The following is a 13,743-nucleotide window of genomic DNA, read 5'->3' as shown; positions in this document are numbered from 1 at the left end:
CGTATTAGTAAGATATACGTGAATGTTCTGGAATGAATGCACTGATCTGTTTGGTTCTGTGACATTCCAGAACACACTTCCTGGGCTATCTACTGTTACAGATAAAGGAATGAGATGCTAACAGCATCCACTTGATGTTTTAAACCTCACGGTACATGGGGTTTTTGCAGAGTTCTACCTGTTTGACAGATATCTGACAAACGACACTGTCATCGTCCCAAAGCAGAGGAAGCTGTATATCCATAGGTCCATCACTCCAGGGCAACGTTTCCCAGTCCGGTCCTCAGGGACCAACAGACAGTTCACAGGAGCAAAAATGTGGACTGTCTGGCAGGGAGGTCAGAGGAAGCAAAAATATGGACCGAGTGTGGGTCCCTGAGGACCAGATTGGGAAACATTGCTCAAGAGTTTGGTGAACAAATGCAGCAGAGTGGTGTCAGAGCCATCTGTGTCCAGCACTGTGCCCCCCCCCAGCAGCAGGCACTGGGGGCGAGGGGTGGCTGGGGGGGGGGGGGTTGGGTTTCTTCATTAGCTGCACAGGTATCAATAATTCACGAGCAGGTCGTGTTGTGCTCAATGAAGCAGGCGCTAATGGCCTGTCCTGGCCGGCAGGTCCAGGGCCCAGCAGGACTTTAATGGATGTCATGATGAGAGGGTGAAATCGGACCGGGGGGATCTTCTGTCACATCAGGGGACCGTAGTGAAGAGTTTAGCAGGGGCCCTGCCTTGGTGCGACAGCAAAGGGGCGGAGTCGAGGGGGGGCGGGATGGGGGATCGATGTGAACGGGGAAACGATGGGAAAGCAGACAAGGTCAACAGGGAAATAAGACGACCAGAGAGGAGACACAACAGAAACAGACAGGAAGAAGAGGGCAGCCTGGTGGCCTGAAAGGGGTGAAGGGAGAAAGCCCACAGCTGGCTGCCCCCCCAGGAAGCAGCACCTCTTACGGCAGAGCCCTCGGCAGGCTCCGTCTGTACGGCCACCGAGAGGCCAATGTGAGGCGGCTGCTTTTGTTTGGTTTTGTTCCCCCCCCAGTGTTTATGTTGGATTGATTCATCTCCCCCAATAAACAGACATTTTAGTTTAGATTATCAAGTTTGGGACAGCACTCGTACACTCGTACCCTATTAAGTTGTACCTCCCAAATATCAAACTCTCCTATCCCATTGTCCAGCAGGGCCACGAAACTGAGCCAGATTCGCAGGGAGCCCTACGAGCTGAAGCCCAGACCACGAGTGCTCGGGTTCTGTCAGTGAAGGCGTTTGGGACAGCACTCGTACACTCGTACCCTTATGCACAGTGTAGTAAGCGTAATGGTCCCCTTCAGCATGGGTCACTCAGGTCACCACAGGGTTTAATACGCTGCATTATTCAGAGGATCCATCTGATCACAGGCAGTTTTGTGGTCCACAAACAGCATGTGGTTCTGTGCAAAACGCCGGGTCACCACCACACAAGACTCTGGGAGCATCTCGGCATCTCAAACCTGAATCTGCAGGCTGGAACGCTGTAGGTTCTGCACCTGAGATGCCTGAGGCAGTACCCTCAGAAAGAGAGATACTGGCAATAAAGCATATCGCATTTTTACTATCAAAACTACAAGCATTATGTGTCTTTTGGCAGATTCCTGTCTCTCTAGATTTGTATCTGCTCTTATCCTGTATAGAGCTGTTGGCTCAAGGCACTGAAATGCTATTTTTAAGTTACAGATCTGCCTCGTGGACTATTTCAGGTCCTAATGACTGTATGCCGCGGTATGTTATCTGTTTTGTCCGCTATTTAAAATTTACTGCAAGGGCTCCGACACAGTGAGTGTTCATCAGAGACTCCCTTCATTATGAAATATTAATCCAGCCGATTCAGGTTATATCGATCAAGCAGGGAGGCCAGACTCCACCCTGCGTATCGCATAGCCGATAGTTTCGGCAGGTAACAACCGAAAGGAAGGCAAGCTGCCTCTCTGATCACGTGACAGAGTTTAAACACAGTAATTCACGCGACGCTGGCGAGAGGAGCCACCTGATAGGCGGCGCCGATCAGTCGATTTTAATCACCGGTTAATAAGGCTGACATCACCAGCTGTGTCAGTATCCAAAGCCCATAAATGTGTGGAGCTTCGTAAACAGTGAATATCTCAGGCACCACAGCAATACCTCAACAGCGGGGGTGTGCAAATTCTGAAGCAAAAGGGACCGCAACTGACAATTTAATCTGAAGTTATTACATAAAGTATGTCTAACTGACACTGCGGACCTCACCAAAGGGACGATGGTTATTAAACCCACAATTTGCATGAATAAGCCGGACTATTTTGGAAGAATCAGCTATTTTATTAGTTAATTTCCTTTTTATGGCAAGTTCTCATTTTGAAAACCCAGCAGGTAATGCTGGAATACTAGTTTAAGGTCATTTAATTCACTTGCAGTGTTAATTGGCTAGCTTTTGCCATTTCATAATTAAATATTTACATTTTCAGCTGATAAAGGCATAATTAAAGTACCGAATGACCTATAATTGTGTGCAGAACAGGGCCACAGTGGAAAAAGGGATGATGACGCATGTTAAATGAACAAAAAGAGCAAAAGTTATTGGTGTCACATTGGAGGTAAACAGAGAAATGATCCAGTCAGGGCCAGTTGGCACGCGGGTGGGAGGACAGGTGCTTCTGGCTAACCTGTGTAATCTGACTCCCCCGTCCACAGCAGCTGGGCTGCACAGGCCTGGTATGATTGTTTATCATAACCTCTGAGTCAGAAGTGAGGTGGGAGGTGGGGGGTCCATCCTTCTCCACCCCAGGGCTGACATGCATCTCTTTGTGATGTGGTGGCGATGCCAGTGCGAGAGAGCGAGGGAGCGAGCTACCTGAATGGACTCCCTCTAGTGGCAGACTAGTGTATGGCGTGCCATGGCCACAGAGACGGACATGAGGCTGTGGGAGAGCGCCGCAGCACCAGCGCAGGGGATGCAGGGAGCGCAGGCGGAGGCCACCTAAGCTAACGGGATCCAGCAAGAGGTGGTCACCACAGCAGGGGAGAGACGCACCTCACCACATTCACGTTTGAGTCTGAAGGTCTCATGAAAGGGAAGGATAGCAGTGAAACACAACAGGGAGCAGCAGTTTAGCAGCTGGAAGGTTACCTCTGGAAAAACACACAAGCTGCCTCGAGTGTCTCCTTTTACACAATATCAGTTTATACGCACGCAGGCAGTCTGACTGCGCAGTCAGTCCTCACACGCAGTCAGTCCTCACGCGCAGGTGAATCCATCAGCCGCGATTCCAAAAATAAGCCCAAAACTCACTCGACAGCAGAATCCTAAATGGCCGCAAGCTCCTCGATAGAGCTACCCCCATCTCACCTGTCCGGTGCTTCGCAGTTATCATGCTCAGAGTTTCCTGGGGAAAGGTTCACTGTGAGCACGGCTTCGGGTTCGAGAATGTGCCATCGGTTTGGGTGCCGGCCAAAGAGGACAGAGGGTCAAACGCCACCACAGATGTCACAGGCCAGAATGAAAGGTACATGGCCGGGACATCGCTCACTGCTTCTCTCCTTTTCTTTGCTCCTCCTCTTTCTCCCTCCATCTTATTTCAGAAAATGACGACGTCGCCACTCTTGTCTCTGAAGCCAAACCTTATTTTGGGCCCTGGCGTGGTCGCCATGGGGACGGCCGCCGTCACACCCCCCTTACTGGTGTCCTCTACGTCTTTCTTTCAGGGCCAAAGCTTCTGACACCATGCTGGAGAATTTGGATGCTGCTGGTTAAGGGCAAAGGTCATGGGGGTGGGGGGGACACAGAGTTGGAATTTTGTCTATATATACACCAGACGGAGGATGGGTCTGTCACTTGAAATCCCCAGTGTCCTGCACCGGTGGGACGAACATAGCAAGAGCTTAACCACCAGTTATATGAAACTTTCCGTATCTGAATGGGGTCCAGGCTCGTAAACGAGTAGTGAAGCAGCAACGTGGAAAACAGCGTACATGTGGTACCTCCTGCCCATGCAGCGATCTCAGAGTGTAGAACGTCGCTGTTGACTGTCACTCCCTCACACATCTTCACCAGTTTCACAAGGGGGTGTCATGACACACCCTACTGGTGCCTGCAAGCCACAGGCCCCTTGGGCATGCCCCGGTCCATAGGTGTTAGGTTCAGATCCCAAGTGGTCCAGTACCAAAGTGGTAAATCTACACTATCGATTGTTCTGATGGACAGCAACATGTTCTGCATTTTTATTGACCTGTAAAACGTGGAACTCTGGAAGACTGAGCATTATTTACATCGCTTGCTTCATTAGTTCTCCAAACTGATGTCTTTCATATTTCTATAAAATACATATTTTCTTGCTGAAGCAGCCCAGTAGGTCTGCAGCTTGCTGGAGAGTCTGGCTTATGCCCTAAACTGTTAGTTGCCATGTTACGCTCTCTGGGGGGGTCACATCGCACACGCAGGCATCTCAATCGCCTTCCTCACAATCTCTTCTGTTTTATCACCTCTATAGTCCTTCTTGTCCTCCAGCACGCCTGGCCTTTGTCTTTCCGGGCCACAACGGAAATCATCAAAAGCCCATATGAGTGATCAGATGATTAACGAAAGATAACACCGTGAACAAAGTCTTGTGCAGAAGCTGACTCTGAGGTAACGTGCCGCATCAATTGTACGACACATTTTGTTAGTAATTATAATCATATTGACTCCCTACACTTGATTCCTAATTTGCAAATAAATTAGGTCCATGAAAGAATGATACTTTTAATGAATTTTCCTCATGTGAAAGGCTGCAATGGGAGAACAGATAACTTCTGCGGCACAAATGTAAAGACTAATTTTATTGGACAGAAGCAGTGAAAAATCTCTCATAACATCCTGTGTTTTATTTACGGCTGTGTACTCTTGTACCCCCTCACCCATAAACACAGCCCCCCCCACATGTCAGTGAAACACACAGCAAAGCTTTAGAGGTTGAATGTTTTGTATATGTTGCAGGGTCTCTACCAGTGTTTCCCAACCCATTCCTCGCGGGCCCACAGTCGACGGACATTTTTGCTCCCTCCCAGCTCCCTGACAGACAGTCCACTCTTTTGCTCCCTCCCAGTTCCCTGCCAGACAGTCCACACTTTTGCTCCCTCCCAGTTCCCTGCCAGACAGTCCACACTTTTGCTCCCTCCCAGTTCCCTGCCAGACAGTCCACACTTTTGCTCCCTCCCAGCTCCCTGCCAGACAGTCCACACTTTTGCTCCCTCCCAGCTCCCTGACAGACAGTCCACATTTTTGCTCCCTCCCAGCTCCCTGTCAGACAGTCCACACTTTTGCTCCCTCCCAGCTCCCTGCCAGACAGTCCACACTTTTGCTCCCTCCCAGTTCCCTGACAGACAGTCCACACTTTTGCTCCCTCCCAGCTCCCTGCCAGACAGTCCACACTTTTGCTCCCTCCCAGCTCCCTGCCAGACAGTCCACATTTTTGCTCCCTCCAAAAACGTGGACTGTTTATTGGTCCCCAAGGACTGGATTATGCTCTACACCATAGAATGTGCTTCCTGACAATTTACTGTCACCATTACTCATGTCTCCAGCCAATCAAATCAAATGTTGCTCATAAAAGATCATAAATAGCAGCATTACATACTTCAGCTTGGAATTATACACAAACACAAAACTAGTCAGCAAACTGTAAATATCAGTAGAGTTATTTCCTAGATATGAATATTATGTAATTGTATAATTACGAAATCAAATATTTATAAATTACAAAATAAAAGTTCTTCCTGGAGTGTCCTTTTAAAAAGTCCTGAACGGTGCCAAGTGGGATGCTGGAGAACTTCATCACACTCTCCTCCAGAGCGTCCCAAAAAAATTCAGCAGCGCTTGAATGCGATGGCTGGGGAGGTCTTGGAAGACGTCTTATCTGAAACTACTGTTACCTGTGTGTAATAGTGAGGTCACCCTGGAATATGGCAACATTATGAAGAGGGAACCGTGTACACAACATAGTTTGACCCTGTTTCTGTAAAAAGGCACCATAACCGTCATATGCTCATGCAGAACCATCACTGGACCTAATGACCTCAAAAGATGGCTGCCCAGACCAACAGGCACTATGGGTTGAAGGCACCGTTCGGCTTTCTCCACACATAACCCCATAAGGATGAAGGAGGAGAAATGGGATAGAGTTTTTTCATTGCTTAGGGGCCCAGGATATGTGATTCTTACAACAGGTTATGCATGTCGGTCGGTTGGCATTGGACTGAGATGGCATAAATCCCAGCTTTGTGTAGTTTGCGAGCCACAGTTTTGTCAAGGCTGAGTGACAGAGGCCGTTATTGCTGTGATTGTCAGCAATGGGGCTGAGATTCCGCCAGTGACTCTTTGGGCCCCTTGGATCTCTGCCAATAGCTTCACGTTGCTTTGAAGGTGCTGATCATCAAACCTCTTCATCGGCTGACAGCCCGGTAACCAGCAGCCAACCTATTAAGACTGACTTTTGCAAAAGTTCTTGTTTTATGTGTTGCGTCTGATATTCTGTCCTCCCTGTATAAATATGTTATTCATATTCAAAAAGTAATTATGCTGATATGTTACGTTAACATATTTGCAAAAAAATATGGATTCAAAGGGAAAGGAAAAGGGATGGTCCCTTGACCATCATTGCAAAAATGCTGAACATGTGACCCATTACCGAATGTGAGAAAATCGGATATTTGGTGTCAGTCCTGAAGAGTGTGTGTAACATTTCACATTAGCAGGCAAGGAGGAAACGCGTTAAAAAGACCCATTTTGTTAGTTTAAAATGAGGGGTGGCGATGACATGGATTAAAACTGAGGTGATTTAAAACATTCTGGCAGGAAACAATTAGTAAGGAAATAGACTCTGCAACACACTCCTGTCCCGCTACACCTGAGATTCCTAATGTATGATACTTGAATGCCAACATAAAACTGCCATGCAGTAATGTTATACATTGCATGTAATAATAAATTAGAACACAGATGACAAGGAGATACATAATTGGTTTACCGAACTGTACACAAACCAGGCTGATTACAACTCAGCTGTCTTCACCTCTAAGCGTATAAAATCATTACTGAGAAAATGGCGGACGGAACAGGAAAAACTCACAAGTAACATATAAAACATGAAAAAGTTAGATATGCTTTTGCCCTACCTGAGGTCCACATTTACAACTTTCTCTGTCTTCTGTCAGACAGTATCCAGTAAGTATTTCCAGAGAGAAATGCCTTGCCTTGCGAGCAACTGGAATGAAGATGGAGACTCTATACAGACCCTCGTGATTCCTGTCCTGAAAGTTAACTTGGAGGGCAACACGCAGACCCAAGCAGACACAGACATGCGGAGTATCAACGCACACACACCCACACACACACACAGAGGGAGTTCAGGACAGACACGCGTCCAGAGAGCTTAAACACTGGGGTCTTCCTCCTCTCTCACGCGTCCAGAGAGCTTAAACACTGGGGTCTTCCTCCTCTCTCACGCGTCCAGAGAGCTTAAACACTGGGGTCTTCCTCCTCTCTCACGCGTCCAGAGAGCTTAAACACTGGGGTCTTCCTCCTCTCTCTCCTTAACTCTCTGCTCCCCTTTCTCCGTAACTCTCACCCACCAGGAAAAATAAGTAACTGTGAAAGATTGCGGTAGTTAATTCTGCTTCCTCAGACGAGGAACTTAATATGTGAAGACAACTGCGTGGGGGGGCAGGGGGGGGTGAAATGTAGGAAGGATAAGAAAGGGTGACGGGTGACATGGAGATGGCCGACGCTGCTGCCGAATGTGGGTTCGTAACTGTGATAGATGGTCTGAAGTTCCAGCACCGGCTCTTCAGATGAGGGGCAGAAGATCTGAACTGAAACTGAGTCCTTAAGTCAAGAGAGGGGGGGACCTCACTAACTGGCAAACGGCCCCCTCAGACTCTTCTAATGACCTGTGAATGGCACCTAACCGGAACTGCAGGAAGCAGAATCACAAGCGGTCAACTGTGCGCCATTTTGGGGGAAGGAGCTGACTCTAAAAGAGCAAAAAATGAATTGATTGGTTCATAGACTGATAGGTTATTAGACACCTGGAAAAAAATGAATGAAAACCTGTACCTGTACGGCAGTAAGGCTTCCAGAGTAGCTATCAGCTTGAGGTCACGGCTCTCCAGATCCTGTGGCCCTCCAGGGCCGCGCGGAGAGCATGACAGAATCGGGCCATGGCTTATTGACCGGCTTCCATAAATGATTCAGCCACATCAAGGAGTAAATATGATGTGATGTGTTTTTGGCTAAAGTGTCCTGTAAGCAACAGGATAATAAAAATTTAAACAGGAAAGTACAAAGCGTGCAGTGAGAGTGAGGCTGATGGAGAGCCGGAGTGCGAAACCTCCCTACTTACTGTCCCAGATCTGATGCACTGAAATATTCAGCATTGACTTGCTTGAGCAGATAAACGCAGTTAAACTGATTCCCTCTGAGACGGGACTACAGTCATGATTTAATAAAGGCCATTTATTAAGTATTTAATTCTTCATAAATATACAGTTTTATAGACACTTGGGTCCTGAGATGAAGTTTCCTCTAGGACTTCATTTGGAAGACACCCCACACACACACACACACACACACCCGACACCTATACCTACACACACACACCCAACACCTATACCTACACACACACACACACCCGACACCTATACCTACACACACACACACACACCCGACACCTATACCTACACACACACACACACCCAACACCTATACCTACACACACACACACACACCCAACACCTATACCTACACACACACACACACCCGACACCTATACCTACACACACACACACACACCCGACACCTATACCTACACACACACACACACACCCGACACCTATACCTACACACACACACACACACCCGACACCTATACCTACACACACACACACACCCGACACCTATACCTACACACACACACCCAACACCTATACCTACACACACACACACACCCGACACCTATACCTACACACACACACACACACCCGACACCTATACCTACACACACACACACACCCGACACCTATACCTACACACACACACACACACCCGACACCTATACCTACACACACACACACACCCGACACCTATACCTACACACACACGCACACACACACACCCGACACCTATACCTACACACACACACACCCGACACCTATACCTACACACACACACACACACACCCGACACCTATACCTACACACACACACACCCGACACCTATACCTACACACACACACACACACACCCGACACCTATACCTACACACACACACACACACAAGGAAGTTGGAAGTTTCAGGTTTTTTCACACTTTGGGCATATCTTGGTCCTCAAACGTGATCTGTGCAAACCCAGACACACACACATGCACACACATGCACACACACAGACACACACACACACACACACAGACGCACACACACACACACACACAGACGCACACACACACACACAGACACACGCACACACACACACAGACACACACACACGCACACACACACACAGACACACAGACACACACAGACACACACACACGCACCGATGACACACAAGTATGCGGGTGGACATGTACAAATCCATGTCAATCCATCAGCTTCACAGCCAAGCTGCCCCCCAGCTGGGCCGGTGGGGAGGGAAGGAGGAGTGACACTTCAGGGCCGTAAGCACATTTCCTGATCCCCCGGCTTTGGGTAGAGTTACAGAAACCCTGCGAGTGTCTCTCTCCCTGTGCCCTGTATAAAGTTCACACTATAAAAATGAACTATCAACCTTTTATTTTGGTTTGGGCTACACGTGAAAGTGTATTAAGAGCACATTAGCCACGTATTTACCGAGTGTGTTTACGAGCGTGACATGAACATCAAAGCACTGTTAGTTTAGCTTCCTTTAACTATGAAAAATAAAACCGATGAAAATTAATAGCACTCTGAATTGTAATTAACCTGAATATCAAGTATCTAAAGTGAGCCACCCACTTCACGCAATCGTTAAAACATATCGGTGTCTCCAGTGCTTCAGTATTTATCAGTGCATGTTTCTATACTCAATCAGTTCATTTTATATGTCAAATTTCTGAACAGAACAGAGAATAATTTAATTAAAAAGTAAGCAGTGGAACCGCTGCTACTTGGGGGGGGGGGGGGGGGGACGAATTTTAATTGATGCCATAAATTGATATCCATCCATTTTCCAAACCCTGCCCTGCTTAGGAAATAACATATTATTAGACGATTAAATAATTAATTTGTTATTACTTGAACGCGCGTGTTAATGTGATGTAATTTAATTCTTGTAGTAATGCAAGAAATTGCTTTATCTTTATTTATAAAATATTTAAGTAGGTGCCTTTAGTCATAGTTTACTGCCATCTACCGGTCTTTTGGGACAATAACACAACAGCAGAATATATAAAACATTCGTGAGTAATTAAGAAAAAAAGCTGCAAAAATACATTTTTTGAGAAATGCAAATATAAAACAAATCAAGTTAATTCATAATTGTTATCTGTGATCATTTTTGCCTTCTTTGAGTCGTTATCTATACATTTATGTGTGACTGTCGCGCACAAAATTAAAAATACGTTTAACTTCAAGTACAACTGCGCTCCTGTACCAAATCCCGTATATTATTAATAATCCATGCAGCACTTCATTGATGAATTCATCAGTGGCAGCTTGAACGCTCTGCGTGCAAAGTCCGCGTGAGAAGCTGGTTTATGTGAAAAGTCCGCGTGAGCAGCTGGGCTATGCGGCAGCTTCATGTGAGAAGCTGATCTGTGTGGAGAAGCTGATCTGTATGAAAGTGGCTCAGCTCACGGGCGCAATGCGCTGTCTGCTGTCCTTCAGCTGCCTGCTCTTCTCCACTTTGCGCCGACATGCTGACAGCTCTATAACTGAAGTAAGCGCTTTAAATGACCTTGGGGATCCTTGTAGCCTGGAACGCAGCAAACGCATGTATCTGTCAAGCCATCTTCCACCTTTCAGATAATATTTTGCAAGAAATAAATGGGTGAGGTTTATAGTTTCAGGTTTTCCGTGTTTAAGGATGTCCACCTATAACTGTCTTATGGAAATACTAGCATTGGGATCCACTATGATTCTTTGCAGAAACTGTTACAGAATCAGGAAGGAATGATTTGCAGTAAAGATCGGGAAAAGGTCAAATACACCACCTTACCGGAAGTGATTTTTTTCCCATTTGAAGATTTGTACGTGAGCGCATTTGTCCTCAAATCTGTCGGTCATTTCCTTTTACCTAACCAGGTAAAATTGAGTTCAGAATTCTTTTTTGTCTCACTTGTGCATTTTTACCATTTTAATACATTGTGGATTTTGATATTGTGCACTTTGGACTTCGAATTTTATCATTTTTGGGAAAAAAATAGTGTATGATACTACTTAATGCTGACCAACAGATGGCAGTGCAACTGTTACTGTCCACTGCTGTGTGTCACGTTCCAGAGAAGCCGTATTTCTCTAAGTTTTTGTTAATGAATTTGTATGTCCACACACACACACAGACACACACACACAGACACACACACAAACACACCTCCTTTGCACTGAGATTTTATTTGTCCTACTCCTTTTCCCCATAGAAGCCCTTGACCCTAGACAGATGGCTTCAAGACCCCCCCCAACACCAGTTGTTGCCTTAGTAACATCTGCCATGAACCAAAGTGCTGCCAGACAAACTGGGAAGTCTGGCAGGGTGGAGGAATGAAGAGCTTTTATGGAGAGATGATGCTGGATAAACTGGAGAGAAGAAACTCCCTTGGATGGGGCTGTGAAGTCAGACAGCATGGACCATGGTTTGTTCTCACATTAGCGACTTATTTACAGACGGGAGAAAGTGATGTTGTGTGACATAGCATTTCTAGGGGATAATTTACTTAGGTAAATGTGTCCCCATAATTATGAAAACGCGGTATCTCTTGCTGCTCAGTAGACAGCGAGTTCATTCATACAGCCGATTCATACAGTGAAGACCCATGATTCAAGCAACATTTAAAGATGTAAGCTAATAATTAGTTTATTAGAGAATAAAATGCAAAGAACATACTGAAAAAATTTACAAAACACTTCCATAGAAAAGTATATTACTCGCAAATATCATTAAACATTAATAATTAGGGGAAAACGGGCAGAATGATTATAGAACAGTTTCTCCTTCCGCAGTGAGAAAGGCAGAGAAAAGGTTTAGAGAAGCAGAGATGAGTAACGGTGAGTCCAGGTTTTGTGCCGAGTGTCTCAGGAAGGATGTGTGAGATTAATGAGCCCACTCTGTTTGCCAATCCCCCCCCGTCCTGGATTAATGTCCAGCGCTAAGCCTTGGAGATGGAGCTCTGATCGGCGTTTCAGTTCTCCTTCATCAGAGTGAAGAAGAGCAAGTTAAAAGGGTGATGGGAACGAGAGCCAGATGCTGCTGAGTGATTTAGTGACAGCTGGTCCGGTCCAGCAGATGCAAACAGCCCATCGCCGGCAGACTCATCGAACCGCCGATAAACAAACCTTGACAAAGCACCTCCGATTTCAGTGTCAGGCTACATATTGATTTGTTTTGGACTAAGGAGCAGAGGCTTAGGTGTAGGAAACTGCTTCCTGGGTTTTTAACGCACATCTGTAAAAACATATTTTTCATTTCTGACCTGGGTTATTGAATGTAGTACCTAAATACTGAAATGTACAGTAATATATTACACTTTGAAGTATATTTAGATTCATTTGTTTGGCTGATACTTTTACTCAAAGTGACGTAGAATTGAGTGGGCTGGGTCTGCCCGTTCCTGGAGCCTTTAGGGTGGAAGGCCTTGGCCTAGGGCCTCTGCTGAAGTCACTCTGCTGACTCTGGGATTTGAACCTGCGCCATTCTGTTTACAGAAACACAACCCTAAGCCACTGACCTATACTACACTCCCATTGCTTTGTATGTGTTATTCAGCAGTGTGTTACTGACACGGAACCCAAACCTGCACCTTGTTTCTCTAGATGTTTGGAGTGAACTAAGATGGAGAAGTAGCTTAAGGCCTTGACCCCCCCAAGAGTACCTCATTCCCTCACCCATGGGCGGATGGTGTCTCTTTTCATTCACGATCTTATAATGGTTATTTGCCGCCCTTCGTTTGGCTGTTGCATAGTCGCTCAATCCATTACCCATCTATCAGAGTATGTCAGGTGGATAGACAGACTCCGCCCACCAAGCCTAATGACCTGCTGGCCCTCATCTGCTCCTCATACACTCAGCACCCATCTCTGCCTTCATCTAGTCCATTCTCTTCCTCTCCTGTCCCTCTAATAGTGAGTCATATCTATAGCCACTTTTAAATATACTGTGGTCATTTACACCTGCTCCCTTCTGTACGTGAAACTGGAGCCGTTATACCAAAACACACAAATGCTTCACTGTACATTTGTCCCATGTTACAATCGCTACCAATAATCATCTCCTGCCACTCGGATAATAGATCTTTTTTCAAGGCTGTTCTTCACCACTGATGCTACGAATAAATATTAATGTGAAAGTAATTGTGCTCTAGTAGTGGAAACACGGTCAGCATGTAATCTCTCGCCCGCAGAAATGCGCACAAAGAAGTTACCAGCAGGGGAGCTGTGAAGGCTCGACTGACCTTTGAACCTGACCCCAGGATCCGCGTGAGTCTAGACACGGCATCCGAAGCAGGCTTTGTGGCGGCCTGCTCAGACAA

The 13,743-nt window shown here is 46.4% G+C and overlaps 1 protein-coding gene across 3 annotated transcripts in view; it reads right to left on the bottom strand.

Annotated features, from left to right (window-relative positions):
• LOC125723630 (zinc finger protein 385A-like) overlaps positions 1–7,608 on the bottom strand; it is a 58,159-nt gene extending 50,551 nt beyond the window's left edge. For 2 of the 3 annotated variants that reach the window (XM_049000406.1, XM_049000403.1), the window contains exon 1: positions 7,162–7,608. Coding sequence is in view for 2 of the 3 variants with exons in the window: in XM_049000403.1 (XP_048856360.1) it covers positions 7,162–7,174 (13 nt within the window). In the remaining variant the exon portion in view is untranslated. Of the gene's footprint in view, positions 1–3,358; positions 4,290–7,161 lie in introns of those variants that run through there. The other variant, XM_049000402.1, reaches the window with a different exon arrangement.
• Positions 7,609–13,743: the final 6,135 nt, after the last annotated feature.

The sequence above is a fragment of the Brienomyrus brachyistius genome, unplaced genomic scaffold, assembly GCF_023856365.1.
Source record: "Brienomyrus brachyistius isolate T26 unplaced genomic scaffold, BBRACH_0.4 scaffold50, whole genome shotgun sequence".
NCBI classification, from domain to species: domain Eukaryota; kingdom Metazoa; phylum Chordata; class Actinopteri; order Osteoglossiformes; family Mormyridae; genus Brienomyrus; species Brienomyrus brachyistius.
Note: the sequence above shows the minus strand (reverse complement) of the source record. Positions and strands in the feature narration are given on the sequence as shown.